The sequence below is a fragment of the Abrus precatorius genome, unplaced genomic scaffold (genome assembly GCF_003935025.1).
Source record: "Abrus precatorius isolate BTA unplaced genomic scaffold, Abrus_2018 Scaffold9, whole genome shotgun sequence".
Lineage (NCBI taxonomy): Eukaryota > Viridiplantae > Streptophyta > Magnoliopsida > Fabales > Fabaceae > Abrus > Abrus precatorius.
In genome coordinates this window covers 26,533,585-26,546,957 of record NW_020874439.1, presented here as the reverse complement: position 1 = coordinate 26,546,957, position 13,373 = coordinate 26,533,585, and the positions used below count along the sequence as shown (strand labels likewise).

The 13,373-nt window shown below is 33.8% G+C and overlaps 2 protein-coding genes across 6 annotated transcripts; both read right to left on the bottom strand.

The window, feature by feature from the left end:
• Positions 1-935: 935 nt before the first annotated feature.
• On the bottom strand, positions 936-8,326 carry LOC113849859 (polygalacturonate 4-alpha-galacturonosyltransferase-like). Of its 4 annotated transcripts, XM_027480067.1 has the most exons (11): positions 7,809-8,165; positions 5,264-5,290; positions 4,785-4,819; positions 4,621-4,680; positions 4,399-4,521; positions 4,222-4,285; positions 4,098-4,144; positions 3,020-3,354; positions 2,558-2,915; positions 1,762-2,349; positions 1,037-1,662 (listed from the first exon to the last, which is right to left on the bottom strand). In XM_027480067.1, exons 1-11 carry the CDS (start codon positions 7,918-7,920, stop codon positions 1,387-1,389), a joined length of 2,025 nt encoding a protein of 674 aa, XP_027335868.1. In that variant the 5' UTR covers positions 7,921-8,165; the 3' UTR covers positions 1,037-1,386. The 4 variants fall into 4 exon arrangements, with proteins under 4 accessions (XP_027335870.1, XP_027335868.1, XP_027335869.1 ...); XM_027480069.1 differs by lacking the exon at positions 5,264-5,290 and having other exon boundaries at positions 936-1,662; positions 7,788-8,326; XM_027480068.1 differs by lacking the exon at positions 5,264-5,290 and having other exon boundaries at positions 1,076-1,662; positions 4,219-4,285; positions 7,788-8,165.
• Positions 8,327-10,819: 2,493 nt separating this feature from the next.
• Positions 10,820-13,303, bottom strand: LOC113850470 (histone deacetylase complex subunit SAP18). 2 transcript variants are annotated; one of them, XM_027481028.1, is made up of 4 exons: positions 12,990-13,303; positions 12,809-12,904; positions 11,125-11,196; positions 10,820-11,043 (listed from the first exon to the last, which is right to left on the bottom strand). In XM_027481028.1, exons 1-4 carry the CDS (start codon positions 13,242-13,244, stop codon positions 11,011-11,013), a joined length of 456 nt encoding a protein of 151 aa, XP_027336829.1. In that variant the 5' UTR covers positions 13,245-13,303; the 3' UTR covers positions 10,820-11,010. The 2 variants fall into 2 exon arrangements, with proteins under 2 accessions (XP_027336829.1, XP_027336830.1); XM_027481029.1 differs by having other exon boundaries at positions 10,899-11,043; positions 12,818-12,904; positions 12,990-13,295.
• Positions 13,304-13,373: the final 70 nt, after the last annotated feature.

Genomic DNA, 13,373 nt, shown 5'->3' with positions numbered 1-13,373 from the left:
GTTTTGCGTAACTCTGTCATGATATAATTAAAAGTTATCATCTCAAAGAAGAAAAAAGTGTGTAACACACTTGTCTAAACACGTTCTAAATACTATTAATAAATTTTTATCGCACAAAATCTTTTATCACACTTATTTGTTTGTTACAATTTGATCCGTTTATTATTAATATATTAAAGATTCTCTAGGCTTAAAAATCCATTCATCTTAGTGCATATTAAAATATAGATAAACATTTGTCTACATATGATTGTAATCATTAACTATATTATAAAAATAATATACATTTAAATAAGATTATACATAAAATAAAATATTATTTTTAAGAGTAAAGTTATTTTAACCCGCAGTTTATATGTTTATACCAAATACTATATGCAAATTAAAAAGCAGTTATGTTATAGTCATATAAAATGTCTGGTATAGACACCAAAACTGAGTATTAAAATAACATTACTCTTTTCTTAATTACATAATATTTTTAGATTTAATATCTGCACAAATTATTAAATAAAATAAATTCAACAACTTAATCTTAGCGCAAGCAAATATCTTTCACACATACTAATTTTGCCCCACCTCATATTAAAAAAATATTACATTCTTTTTTAATTAGAAAATAACACCTCAAGCACGTAAGCAAGTCTTTTTGCTTATATAAACATCATGTTGCTGCATTGCACTGCGTATGGCAATATCTCAACAATAATTTAATAATAAGACAAGTTAATGACATGATGCCTACAAGACATGCAACAAAATCCTTTCCTTTATTGGCCAAAGAATGCATACACATAATAAGTAAATACCGACACGCAACAATAACAACGATTACATTATCCTAGAAATCAGCAAAATGCCAAACTCTCGCCGGACAAGTTTCACATCACAACTAGTGCAAAAGTAAAACGAATGAAAATACCAATAAAAAATAAACAGACAAAAATCATTCTTTAAATTTCATGATTTGAGAGATGAAAGATCAGTATATGCAATAACAACTAAGCTCTGAAAACTGAACAGGCAAGTTACTTTACAAAGAATACAGAAATATGATATTTAATTTCTAGTCCAGTCTGAGCATCAGAGTATTGTACAATGAGTTTTTTTTTATGGTAAACAAGGTTACTACTTCTGTATCTTGTTTCAATTTGGTGAGAGTGGTGTAAACAAATTAAATGAATTGAAAGCAAAAATCAATGTGGGAAAGAGATAATGTAGTGGGCAGATATAGAACATGCGCTGACCCTATCCCTTATAAGACATTGATCATCATTCTAGCTTCACTGTAGTGGAAATAGCCCAGCCAGAAAGGTGAAAGAAAGTGGGGAAGGCTGGAGAAAATAGAGAGAATTCTTCTCTGTAATTAGGAACCAATTATCAGGACTATTCCTTTAACTTACAGTTACGAAGATAGGGATGATTGTACTTGACATATTTGGTCCAGTAAGACCGATACTTTGTCATGGCAATTTCTAACCATGGCTTCATATTACCGTTGTAATGTACAACGGCTGCGTTCTCAATCTCTGATCGATCCACACTTGGATTATAACCCAAACCAAGTACATGCCATGATTTATTTAGCGGATGTGTCAGCCCATAGAATGTCATTAGCCCTGGAGGTAATGTCCCCAGCTTCCACAGCACCCTATCTTCATTCTAGAATCAGACAGAAAAAATTGTGAGTAAAAATGCACGTACCCATCTATTCGTGTGACAATAGACCCATTATGTAAAACAATATATTCAACTGCTTACCATATTCTGCCACTTGTGATATATGCCAGTGATGTCCTTCTTTTTCCACTCCCTCAGATCAAATATGTTCATCCCGTATGCCCAACCACAAGCATTTGGATCAAAATTTCTTGCAATATGAGGATTTGAGAAGTTAAGATATTTGTCAAATCGATGAAAGCTCTCACCACAAGTTTCAACTGCACCATTTACTTTTCCATTTAGATCCACAGCCCATAATCCAGTCAAATCCTTCTGAACAACAATGTCATCATCAAGAAATAAGATTTTATCCAATTTTGGATAAACTTGCGGAAGATAGAATCTCAGATGGTTGAGCATGGAGAGATATTTTGGATTTCTATACTTCAGATTGGAGGCACTAGAAGAAAGTATGGTTGGATGGCCAGCCTTAAAATAATACTCTTTCATTGTAGCAGATTCAAGTTGCCGCAAGACTGGACAGTATGATGAATTCAACCACTTAAAATCATCAACATTTTCAACATGGATTGTAGCTTTTCCAGGAGGGTTCAAAAGAAACCACATGTTCATGGCTCCAAAATTCAGTTTATCAGTAACAAGGTGAAAAACATGATTTGAAGGATCCTGAAATGTAAGTAATAACATAAAGATAATGATGGCTGGGTTTAATAATATAATTTATTAAATCATATATGTACTGCACATGCAAGATATTAGATATGATGGTCCTTTGGTCCAGGCACTAAATTATTTTCCTTCAATAAAAGGAAATAATGCAGATGAAGGACATGCACATAAATACTGGTATGGTAAAAAAGATAGCCCAAGTCACCTTTGCATTTGTAATAGTTGAGTTGACAACAACAGATGCAGCCAAGACATTGTCTGAAAACAGTGCATAATGATAAAGACTGGGATTCTCCAAATTCTCACTCCTAGGGAACTTTCTCTTTTCAGGAGGAAGGAGGTAGTAATCTATGGTAAGGCGCATAGATAAGCAATGGATTCCATTTGGTATGGTCTTGGCAGCCAACTGACTGAGGAATGTGCTCTGTTTCTTGAAGTTCCTAACTTGCTCATCAGCTGTTTGTAGCATTGCTCTCAGTTTTCCAGTGACCAGCTTGCAGTCATACAATTGCTCTCTTGCTTTTGACAAAACTTGCCCCATAGCCTTTATTTTTCCATGTGCACTAGTGATAATTAAACACTCAACTAGTTAGGTCAGCCAATTCAGATGAAGGCATACAAATTTGGATTAATATACATTTTAAATAAAATTACAGAGTTTCCAAACCTTTGATGTAGATCCGCATCGGAAATTGTATCACCCAAAGCGCGTTGACTCTCTTTGAGCCGAGAATATAGTTCTTGGTACAGTTCAAGCTTGTTCTTCATCTTTGCAATACTTAAATATACTCTAGCCATAATGATCTGGTCCCGCATCAACCGAACAGTAGAATCAGCATTTTCATTTTCAATTTCTTTCCTCCAAATGCTGTATTTGCCAAGAACGGCTGACTCAACAGATTTTGAGCGTTCAATAGCTGCATTTTCAAGTTTTACAATCCCTTCATCATCCAGTTTTACCAACTCAGCAGCACGCTTTTCCCGCCTTTTCTCTATTAAGTGCTGCAGAAAATAATTATCAAGACATGAAGGAAGTTTTTTTTTTTCATTTTTTTCCCATGAAAAAAATCACTCCAAATCAAAATATATTTTTCAAACAGAATATTGTTACACGTTTGGTACAAGAAATTTACTTAGAATGTGTTTGCTTTTCACACAAACAACAAGCAAGCCTTTTCCCACAACACGAGATTGACTACATGAATCAGATAACATTGTAATGTTCTGCTGTAAATCATATCTATAGACAAAATATTGACCTATAAATCCTCTTAACGATTTCACCTACATCTTTTCTCAGTCCCCCTGCATCTAGTGATTGGAATACCCTCCATTTGATCTACTGTCCTTATTGATGCTTTTATAGGTCTTTTCCACGTATCAAAACTACCAAAGACAAGTTTCTATCATCTTTTCTAACTTTTTCCATAATGGAAAAAGTTGGAACAGCACCAGTGCTGTAAAAAAAATTCACAGTAAATTTACAAAAATAGAATAAATATTTTAAAATAGTATTGAGTGAGAACAAAATTATAAAATTCCAACATGTGTCGATGTGCTCTAACAAAATGTTATTTCTTGCCACACAAATATTTAGGCCATTCAAGGTAGGAAAAATACTTTCGCCTTTATTGAAATGAAAGACAGAGACAAAAATCAGGTAGAGAACATATTCACAGTGCAGTTACACTAACCTAACATGTATCCAAACAAGCTAAGTGTAAATAAGAAAGAATGATGCTCACCCTTCGGGATTGATGTGTAGGACTATCAGTCCACCGGGCAAGACCATCTGCACTAACAAGTAAATAAAAGAATTAGAAAGTAAATTAAGCAACATTGGCATATTAAATGAGCGTATGATACCACCTGAAGATCTGCCTTCCTTCACCTTTGCCTTTTCTTGTCTAACATGTGTTGTTGGTTGGTTTAGCTTTAATTAAAAAAAATTAAAACACAGATAACATTTAGAAGCAATAAAATAAAAATATCTCGTTTTTTTAGTTTGGAATTTAAAGTTCCATGCAGAAGCACATCCTTCCAAACCTCATATCTAGTATTTGAAGTTTCTAATCCAACAACCCTCCATGAAGCAGACAAATTTTTTCTGAAATTGTCAAGACTCAAAGGCCCCATATCATTTGTGCTGGATACAACAATATCAAGAACCTAAAATATAATATTTATCAGAAAACCAAGAAATACTCATACACGAAAAATAATGTTACATAAGGATGAAGGCCCAAAACTTTATAAGCCTGTTCTTACCTCTTTTGAAAAAAGTGATTTAAGGTCCTGCAATGTCTGCCATTCTCTAGATTTGGTAACCTGTATCAGTCCACAACTTGGTTTTAAGAAAGACCCAAAAAATAAAAAAAAAACCAGAGCCTCTACCAAGTATCAACACAGCAATAATGCATAAAACAGGATACCTGTTTACTTGGAATATCTGAAATGTAGTCTTGATCTGCACCATGTATTGAAATAATTCAGGCACAAGGAAGGAGAGAAGATAAATGAAGCATGCTAATAAAATTTATTTTTCTTATCCACAAACAATCAATACAGATAGATCAGATACAGGGAAAAACAATTTTTTTTTAAAATTTAGGACATGAGTAGGACAGAGTAATAAAAATAAAATATTTAAAATACTTGAACATTTATTTATATGAATTAATAAAAATTGCTAGAACTTGTGGAAAACTAACATCTTCAGATGTTGAGTCTGATGTTAAAAGAATTAAAAATTGGGTGATTGAGGAATATCTAGAAGATTTAGAATAAAAATAAATAAACTTAAATGCCTGTAAACTCATAAAACCCAAAAGAAAAAATGTAGATATGAGTCTCTAACAGAATAAAATATGACACATTTGGTTCAGTTAAAGGAACAAATGCTTCTACTTACAATAATAAACTAACAACTTCATCAATCCTGAGAGAATAGTGTTCAAAACAAGAAAAGCTTCTCAATAATAATATCCCATAAATTGTGACACCATAGGAATGAAAACCCTCAGAGAATTCTTAGAGAAAGAAATAGATTAGTACAGAATGAGTCAGAAAGAATGCCCTCGGACTAGACAGACCCACATCAATGTGATACAAGGCCCAGAGATCACAAATGTACAATAGAAATGAATATCCTGTCTACACTCCAGATATTCAAGAGACTCGAACTTTCCCACCCAATTTCAACTCAAACAAAAGACTCTATCTCTTCTTTCCCTCCCTATTATTAACACTCTATTATTCCTCTCTCTAATTAAAACTAACTTACTAACAATAAGGGGTCTCCTGACAACACTCTCCCCAAAAGTTTCACCTTATCCCCAAGCTGAAGTGTCCCACTGCTTGAAACATAAGGACCAACAAATATTGGCTTTCTACAATTCCAATAACAAAAAGAAACAAAAAGCATTACATAGAAATATATTTTGCCAGCAGTAAACTGAAAGCCATCACTGAAGACAGCAGTCTAGATTATCCTTCAAAGGTCAGCTCCAACTCTAATTCAAAGCACTTCTGCAATTCCTGCCCAAAAGCCTTAATCAAATTCCCAAGTTCTGAAGTGTCTCCAAATGCAATATAGTCAGTGCAAAAGGAATTATGGGCACAAGCTCCATCTCAAAGAGTTGGATCTGGCAGTGCAGACTTGGCTATCATCCCTGCTGATGACCCATCTGTCTCCCTAGCTGAATCCAGGACAGGTGGCTTAGGTGGTAGTGGCAGGTTGACTGAACTGCCAAAATCAAATACAGAGCCTTCGTTCTACCCTTGCACTAGTCATAGGAATGATTTTCCCCTCCATCTTCACTTCCCTTTCATTACTCAAAGTGTGGCCTTTGAGGATTGATATCACCTGTTCCTATCCCTAAAAAATTCATCTTTTGAAATCACCAGTCAAAAGCTCGATGTGCTGTATTCAGAGTTTTTACCACTTCAGCTTAATCCATTATTTTGGGACTTAGAAGTTACATATGATTTATTATAGATTTTCAATTTAAGTTTAATTAAGTTTTTGTAGACATTTAAAGATTGTTTTTCTTATTTCTGATATATATATATATACACACACACACATACACATTCACATATTTGAATTTGAAGGATCTTAAAATCAAGTTACGATCCTGCATTTTATGATCATAACTCGATTTTGACTATCATGCTTACAAGAACCACACTACAAGTGAGACTCAAGTCTGATAACTTGTAATTCAATCTTAACATTCCATCACAATTTACAGCCCTGGCACCCATGTGGGCTGGCTGTGCACCAACCCTTTGACTAGTCTTAGGCAAACACTACAATGTTGGTGTCACCACCCATGTTACTCATTTGCAGCTAAGAGACACAGTGAAAAACACTAATACCAATTAATGCTTCCTTAAACAAGAAGCAACTTCATCCTTATCAGAAATAATGCTTCCTTAAACAATCCAGCCAGAGACTCATCAATTTCCTCTTCTAAATTAGCCATAGCTACAAGCCTACAAGTATTTCGTTTTTCACTGTTACTCCAAGGTTGAATCACTTTTCTCATACAGTCACAAAGCCCTTGGATCTCTAAAGAAAGTGCAAAGTAGATTCACCATAAATTTCCATACAATAGGTGCCTTTGCTGCTTTTCTTATAAAAAAATACTACTAGTTAAAAGTACCCAGCACTAATGCCAAGCGCACACTGCTACCAACTCAAACCTTGCCATACCTATTTTTGCAGTGTTCTCATCTGATGATCACTGGAGCCTGCAATCTCCATCAAGTGAACTTCACACAACTGTATTTAAAAAAATTCCGAGCATAATTTAGCGGGAGGAACAATCACCATTTTACAACACACGCTATCACCTACTAGCAACTAAAAAAATTTGCACAACCGCCACATCAACTATCACCACACTCCCAAGTCCCTAATCCACAGATGCCAAACCAAACAAAACATAAAATAGATCACATCACATCTCAAATTACAAAGGACTAATTTTGGAATAAAAGGGAAGGACAAGAATAAGACAAAACTTGAGAGAACCTTCAAACCAGAGTCAAAACAGTGACGTCAGTGACACCACACAAAAAACTAGTCAAGCTCACGAATCCCGGAAAACTAGGCCACCTTTCCACTACCATACAAAAACACCAAAACAAACACCCTTCTATCATCAAATTGCCCCCCAAAGCAATTAATTAAAAACAAGCAATCACAAATACACTTTCAGAAACTCCTCTGCTTCTAACTAGGGACTCTACCCTACAACTACTCAAAGTACTTCCCCAATTCAATTAAACCAAAAATTAAAAACAAATGCTAACAAAAAACCATTCTCAAACACTAAATTAACTAACAATACTCATTACTGAGATCTATAAATGCTTGAAATGCAAATAAATAGAGAAAAAAAAACACGGAGAGAGAGAGAGAGAGTAACCCGCAGGGTAAAGCCCCCGACCGAGGAAGAAAACCACTGGCGCAAGAACGCAGAGGAGAACGAAACCGAAAACAGGGAAACACGACCCTTTGCCTCTGTTCTTAGCGAAGGAAAACCCTCGCTTTGGCGCCATTGCGGATCGAAAAGCGAAAAGAAACCTTCAAAACCTAGAGTGAGAAAGCAGCATTCAGAGAGTGAGAGTGAGAGTGAGATAGATCGAACTACGATCTAGTTCCACTGTTCCAGTGAGGGTTTAAGACGCAATGCTAGTCGAAATCCGTGACCAACAGAGTGGACTAAGAACACTGTGCGCGTGAGAGTCCGTGATTCGAAGTTTCAAACCGACACAAACACCAATGTGTGGGAGCGTGTGATAGAGAGAGAAATCAATGCGTTAAGTCCGTGTGCGACAGTGAGATGAAGGAAGAAAGTTAGAGAGAGAGAGAGAGAAGGTGATGATAACATTCTCTCTCTTCTGCTTGGGATTTTCTTTTTCTCGTGCTTACTGTTTTCTCGCTCTTTCTATCGCTTTCTTTCTTATTTTCTTGGCTGTCAATCATGCGAGGCAATTATTTATGATATTCTAATCTTCGTTGTTGGGGTTTCATAATCAGATAACGGCGCCGATGGTGGAAACGACGTCGTTATCGTGTCCTGATAATCACGTCATTTCTTCAAATTATCTTCTTCCGGGTTTCTTTCCTTATTTTGATAAGCTTTAGAAGGGTCGTTAGACAAACAACACGAGCTTTGAAGAAAAAAAAAAAACCGATATGTTCGTGTTGTTTTGGTTGTTTTCTGTTTTATTTTCTTTATTTTTTTAAATATTAAAAAAATTATATAGAAATAGTGTGATACTTTTATTACTAATAATAAAATTATAATTTTTTTCTAAAATTATCTTATAATAATTTTATTTTACTATTTTACTAAGATATAATGATATTAATTAGAGTTAAGAAACGCTTTTTAAAATTTATCATAAATTACTATAACTTGTTTTTATGATAAATTTTATTTTACCATCAGTCTTTTATTTATTTTATTACATTATTTTTATTGTGAACTTAACATGTAACACATTTTTTTTTTATGTAAGAACAAAAATGAATACTATGATATGTATAAAGATTATTATAAAAATTTGTGTTTTGTATAAAAGTTAAAAAAATATTTAAATATGAGATAAAATTGTTATGACACAAATTAACACAAGAGATTAATTTTTTTGTTTTAAATAATGCTTTTGTTTTTATATAATTTTTTTTTATAATTTAGTTTTATTGATAAAAAAAACTATATATTAATTCATATAAAAAATTTATTTTTAATTTTATCTCTTTTGTTATGATATATTTTAAGGATGTTATCTCCTTCTATTATATGATAAACGATTATCTAACGTATTATGTTTAAATTGTCTTATCTTATAATTCTTATATAAAATATTTTTTTTTATAATTTTGTCTTTATTATTGTAATGATATTTTTATATTAATATCAACTAATATTTTTTTATCATTTTTTAAGAAGTATTCTAAATTTTTTAAATAAATCTCATATTCTACTTGATACTTTTTTATTATCAACTTCATGTCTTAATTTATTTTTATATAAATATTATTTTTAACATTTTTATATTCACTATCACTACTTATCTATTCTATCATATCGTGTTATAATCAACATTTATTTTCCCATCATTCTTATCATAAGATTTCATATCTCAAATATTGGTGCATAACAACATTCATTTATAAATTTTTGTAATCTAAAAATGTTAAAAATACGAGTCTCGTGTATAATCAAATAGTATTTAAACTAATTTTGAAAGATGTAATAAGAAGATGACCCAAGTAAAAATGTGCCGAACAGCCACCTAAAAGTATAATGCATGCTTTTGGGGACTCAATTGTAGTGGACAGTTGGGCTCGTTTTATCAGCCATTCCAGTTGAGTAACTAATGTCTGTCTGACTTAAAAGAAACCTTTGGGACAATATGTTGAGATCATCTGACATAGGAATATTAGTATGCAACACAACATAACGATAGAAATTGTGAAAGGTTTTTTAATGAAAGGTTAGAGTAACTAGAATTGTTAAGAGTTGAGCTTTGAGGCTTTTAAGGGTTTGAATGGCATAAAAAATGGGGTATTAGGAACCTCATTGTGAGCGGGCTAGAGTTCCTTCTCCGAGCTTTTGATATTACTAATTTATCGTGTAATGGTAATTGGACAGTAAATCAAACATGATACAGTGTAGGAAATAAGACGTTTGATGAACAATAAATAAGATCTGATTTATAGACAAATGACAGGTGCGTAGTAGTTTTAACAGTAAATTAGAAATGAGGAGGGAGCCGGAGGCATACTGCTAACCATATCGCCAAAATTGATGATGAGATGACTCGTATTAATTGCCAGACTAACGTTCCCTACAAACCATTTTCTATTTCAGCAGACTGCCGATAGTGATAGGATGCCTAACTGCACTTTTTTTTTTAACAAGTTAAAATTTATTAAAAATTATTTAGATTTCAATTTTTCTCTTAAATTAACATTTTTCTTTAATTTTTAATAAATTTAACCAATAATACATATATATATATATATATATCAACTGTCCTCAAAAGACTGTCTTCAGTTAATCTGTTTTCTTACATTTTTTATTTAATTACACTTCTAATGTTCATACTTTAGTGTGCGCGTGTCTATATATTTAACCCCTCTAATTTTAATTAATAATATTTAATTCTTATAATTACGTTCTTAAACTAAAAAATTTATTCAACAACTGACAAAAATATAATAAAGATATAATGTATTAGCAATTTATGCACTATTTGCAAAAGAAAAAGTATATAAAACAATTCAATAGCAATAAAAAACATTTCATTATTTTTCAAGTTTATCTTTATTTAAATATTTTTATTCATTTATTACAAATCAATAATATATCATATTTTCATTATATTTTTGTTAATTTTTAATAAAATTTTAAAATGAAAAAAATAAAAATGGGTCTTCTGCCTGATCAAGTCGTCAATCTATCATTTTTGCAACCAAAGATATTGGATCATTTTTATAGCATGTGACATTAACAGCTAAACATTTCTGTAAGTACAGTCTTTTAACTCCTAAATAGGCTTTTAGGCCTAGTGTTTCAAGGCCACACACAAGCAGCTAAAACACATAACAAAAGTTGTGATGTCATCCTCAATAACCTACAAAATAGCCACATCCAAGTAATCACCGATCTGCACATTAACGAAGTAAGTCAGCAACACAATTTGTGAAGTGATCAAGTAAAAACGCAAGAAGAAAAACAGGTTCTTTACCTCAAAACCAAGTTCAGCTAAAGCCTTGCCATCATCTAATCTTCCGTTTCCATAAGATAATGTTTTACCCACCTACATGAAGCAATCGAGTATGAAATACAAAATATGAGACTGATTCAACATGAAAAGAAAGCCGTGACTCACAACAAATGTCAGTTATTTACGGTTGTTCATCGTCTGGAATTGATGGAGTTGGAATTGGCCCCATTAATCCTAATTATTAATTTTTGGAACTTCTCTTAATTAGACTCATAATTCTATGATAACTGACAAGTCCATGGAGCACAAGTTAGCTTGTGTCATCTCAAATTCATGATAAAGACCCTAAAAATAGTCAATTCCACATCTAAGAATTAGAGATAGTGGTGGGCATGGATTCTCAGAAACCTATGAACAAAGCATTGACCTGAAGCTTAAACCTAAATCACGTAACACATAATAAAGCCTGTTTAGTTTGAGTTGAATTTCTGGACCATAAACTTCAAACCCACCCCACCCAGCTCGCCTCAAACCCATACCCTACCCCCACCCTCTGTTTTAATTTGTTAATGCAACTTGATTAACTGACTTGAACCAACTCAACCAACCCAGATTTTACCACATTGGTTCATTACAGGTTAAATAAAATTTTCCCAAATATCAACCTGAACCAACCCCAACCCTATTTAATTGATTTGGATGATTTTCTCCCAAACCCACCCCAACCCATATAATACAATCACTTGTACACTAAACAAATTTTTAATAAACGATTTATAATCAATTTTATTTTCAATTTCTAGATTTTATATCTAAACAATGGAATGGTAAATGAACTTAGAATTCTAATTCTATGCCGTGATTCTTTGCATAAGTCAAAGATAAAATAACTAACTACAATTCTAACAAAATTAGAATTGAATTTCAATACTATAATTCCAACTCCATTGTCCAAACATACCCTAAGAGAAGGGAAGAACTAAATAGTCTTTTAGAAAATATGGAAATCTCTTGGCATTAAAGAGTTGTGACGTTAAGATTGAAATCAAAATGGTGAATATCTCTGCAACAGTAATCTGAGGGAAAAGGCGCCAATGAGGGTATACAAAAAGAAGCACACATTTACTACAAAAAGACATTTGAGAATCTGAGAGTTGACAAAGAAAACAGTAACAAAAAATGAGGTTCACAAAACTCTGCAAAATGGGTATCAACAACCTAAAAACAAACATGTTTAAATAAGTTCACAAACAACTGATTCTGCACATACATTACAATTTACAAGTGTTTGCTAAGAGCCATTTAATTGGTTTCACTAATGTATTATAAAGCCCCGGCCGCTAGGGCGAGGGCTTCCCTTCCCTCTGCTTCTCCTCCCCTTAGCAAAAGATTGGGTAAAGTATCCAGTAGGATGTCTTAACCTTTTCTTTTGCTAGCTTAAGGGTATGGAGCCAGCGTCGGTACGGTATAGCATGCCGAGAAGGGGGACTAAGGCTCGGGAAAGGACAAGTGAAGGAAGCACAGCAACGATGACTGATTTTCTTTTGCAGTCGGAGGTGAAAGTCTCTACTCCCTAGAAGAGAAGAGGGTATTGAGCCATTTTTTATTTAATAAATGAAAATAAACAACCCAATGTGAATGAATAACACAGAGAGTGACAGTATATCCATATGCAAAGAAGAGAAGAGCATATATATATATATACCTCTTGAACTTTGAAACGACCATTTTTATCAGGAAAGACAAAAGCAAAGGAGAGCTTGGCGTTTCTTCTTCTGGCAGCGGGAGCCACTTCTTTGACCTGAAAAAAACCCTAAATAGTTAGAGGTTGAGAATGAGTTTAAACCCTAAATAAGGAGATGGAGAGAGAGAGCGAGAGAGGGTACAAGATCGGTTAATTCGCGGAGAGTGGCGTCCTTCCAAGTATAAATCTGGACTTCGTCCTTGGGCTCCTTGCCGCGAACAGCGAAGTCTTCCATGGAATGGTGAGATCCAATCTTAGTGAAGACGCGAAGGAGTAAGGGACAAGTCTTTTCGCGATCAACAGGTTCAAGGCGAGGAGGACGAGAGGGTGGTGGTGGAGGTCCTCTCGGAGGTCCACCCAATCCTCTCCCACCTTGTCGCTTTCCTCCGTCGCTCATCTCTCTCTCTCTCTCTCCCCTCTTCTCTCCTCTCCTCTCTTCTTCCAACAAATGCTGCCTGCACCAAGTGCTACTCATTTCCACTGTCTTTCTTTTATTATTTGGGCCTGGCCCATGCCATACCCCTTC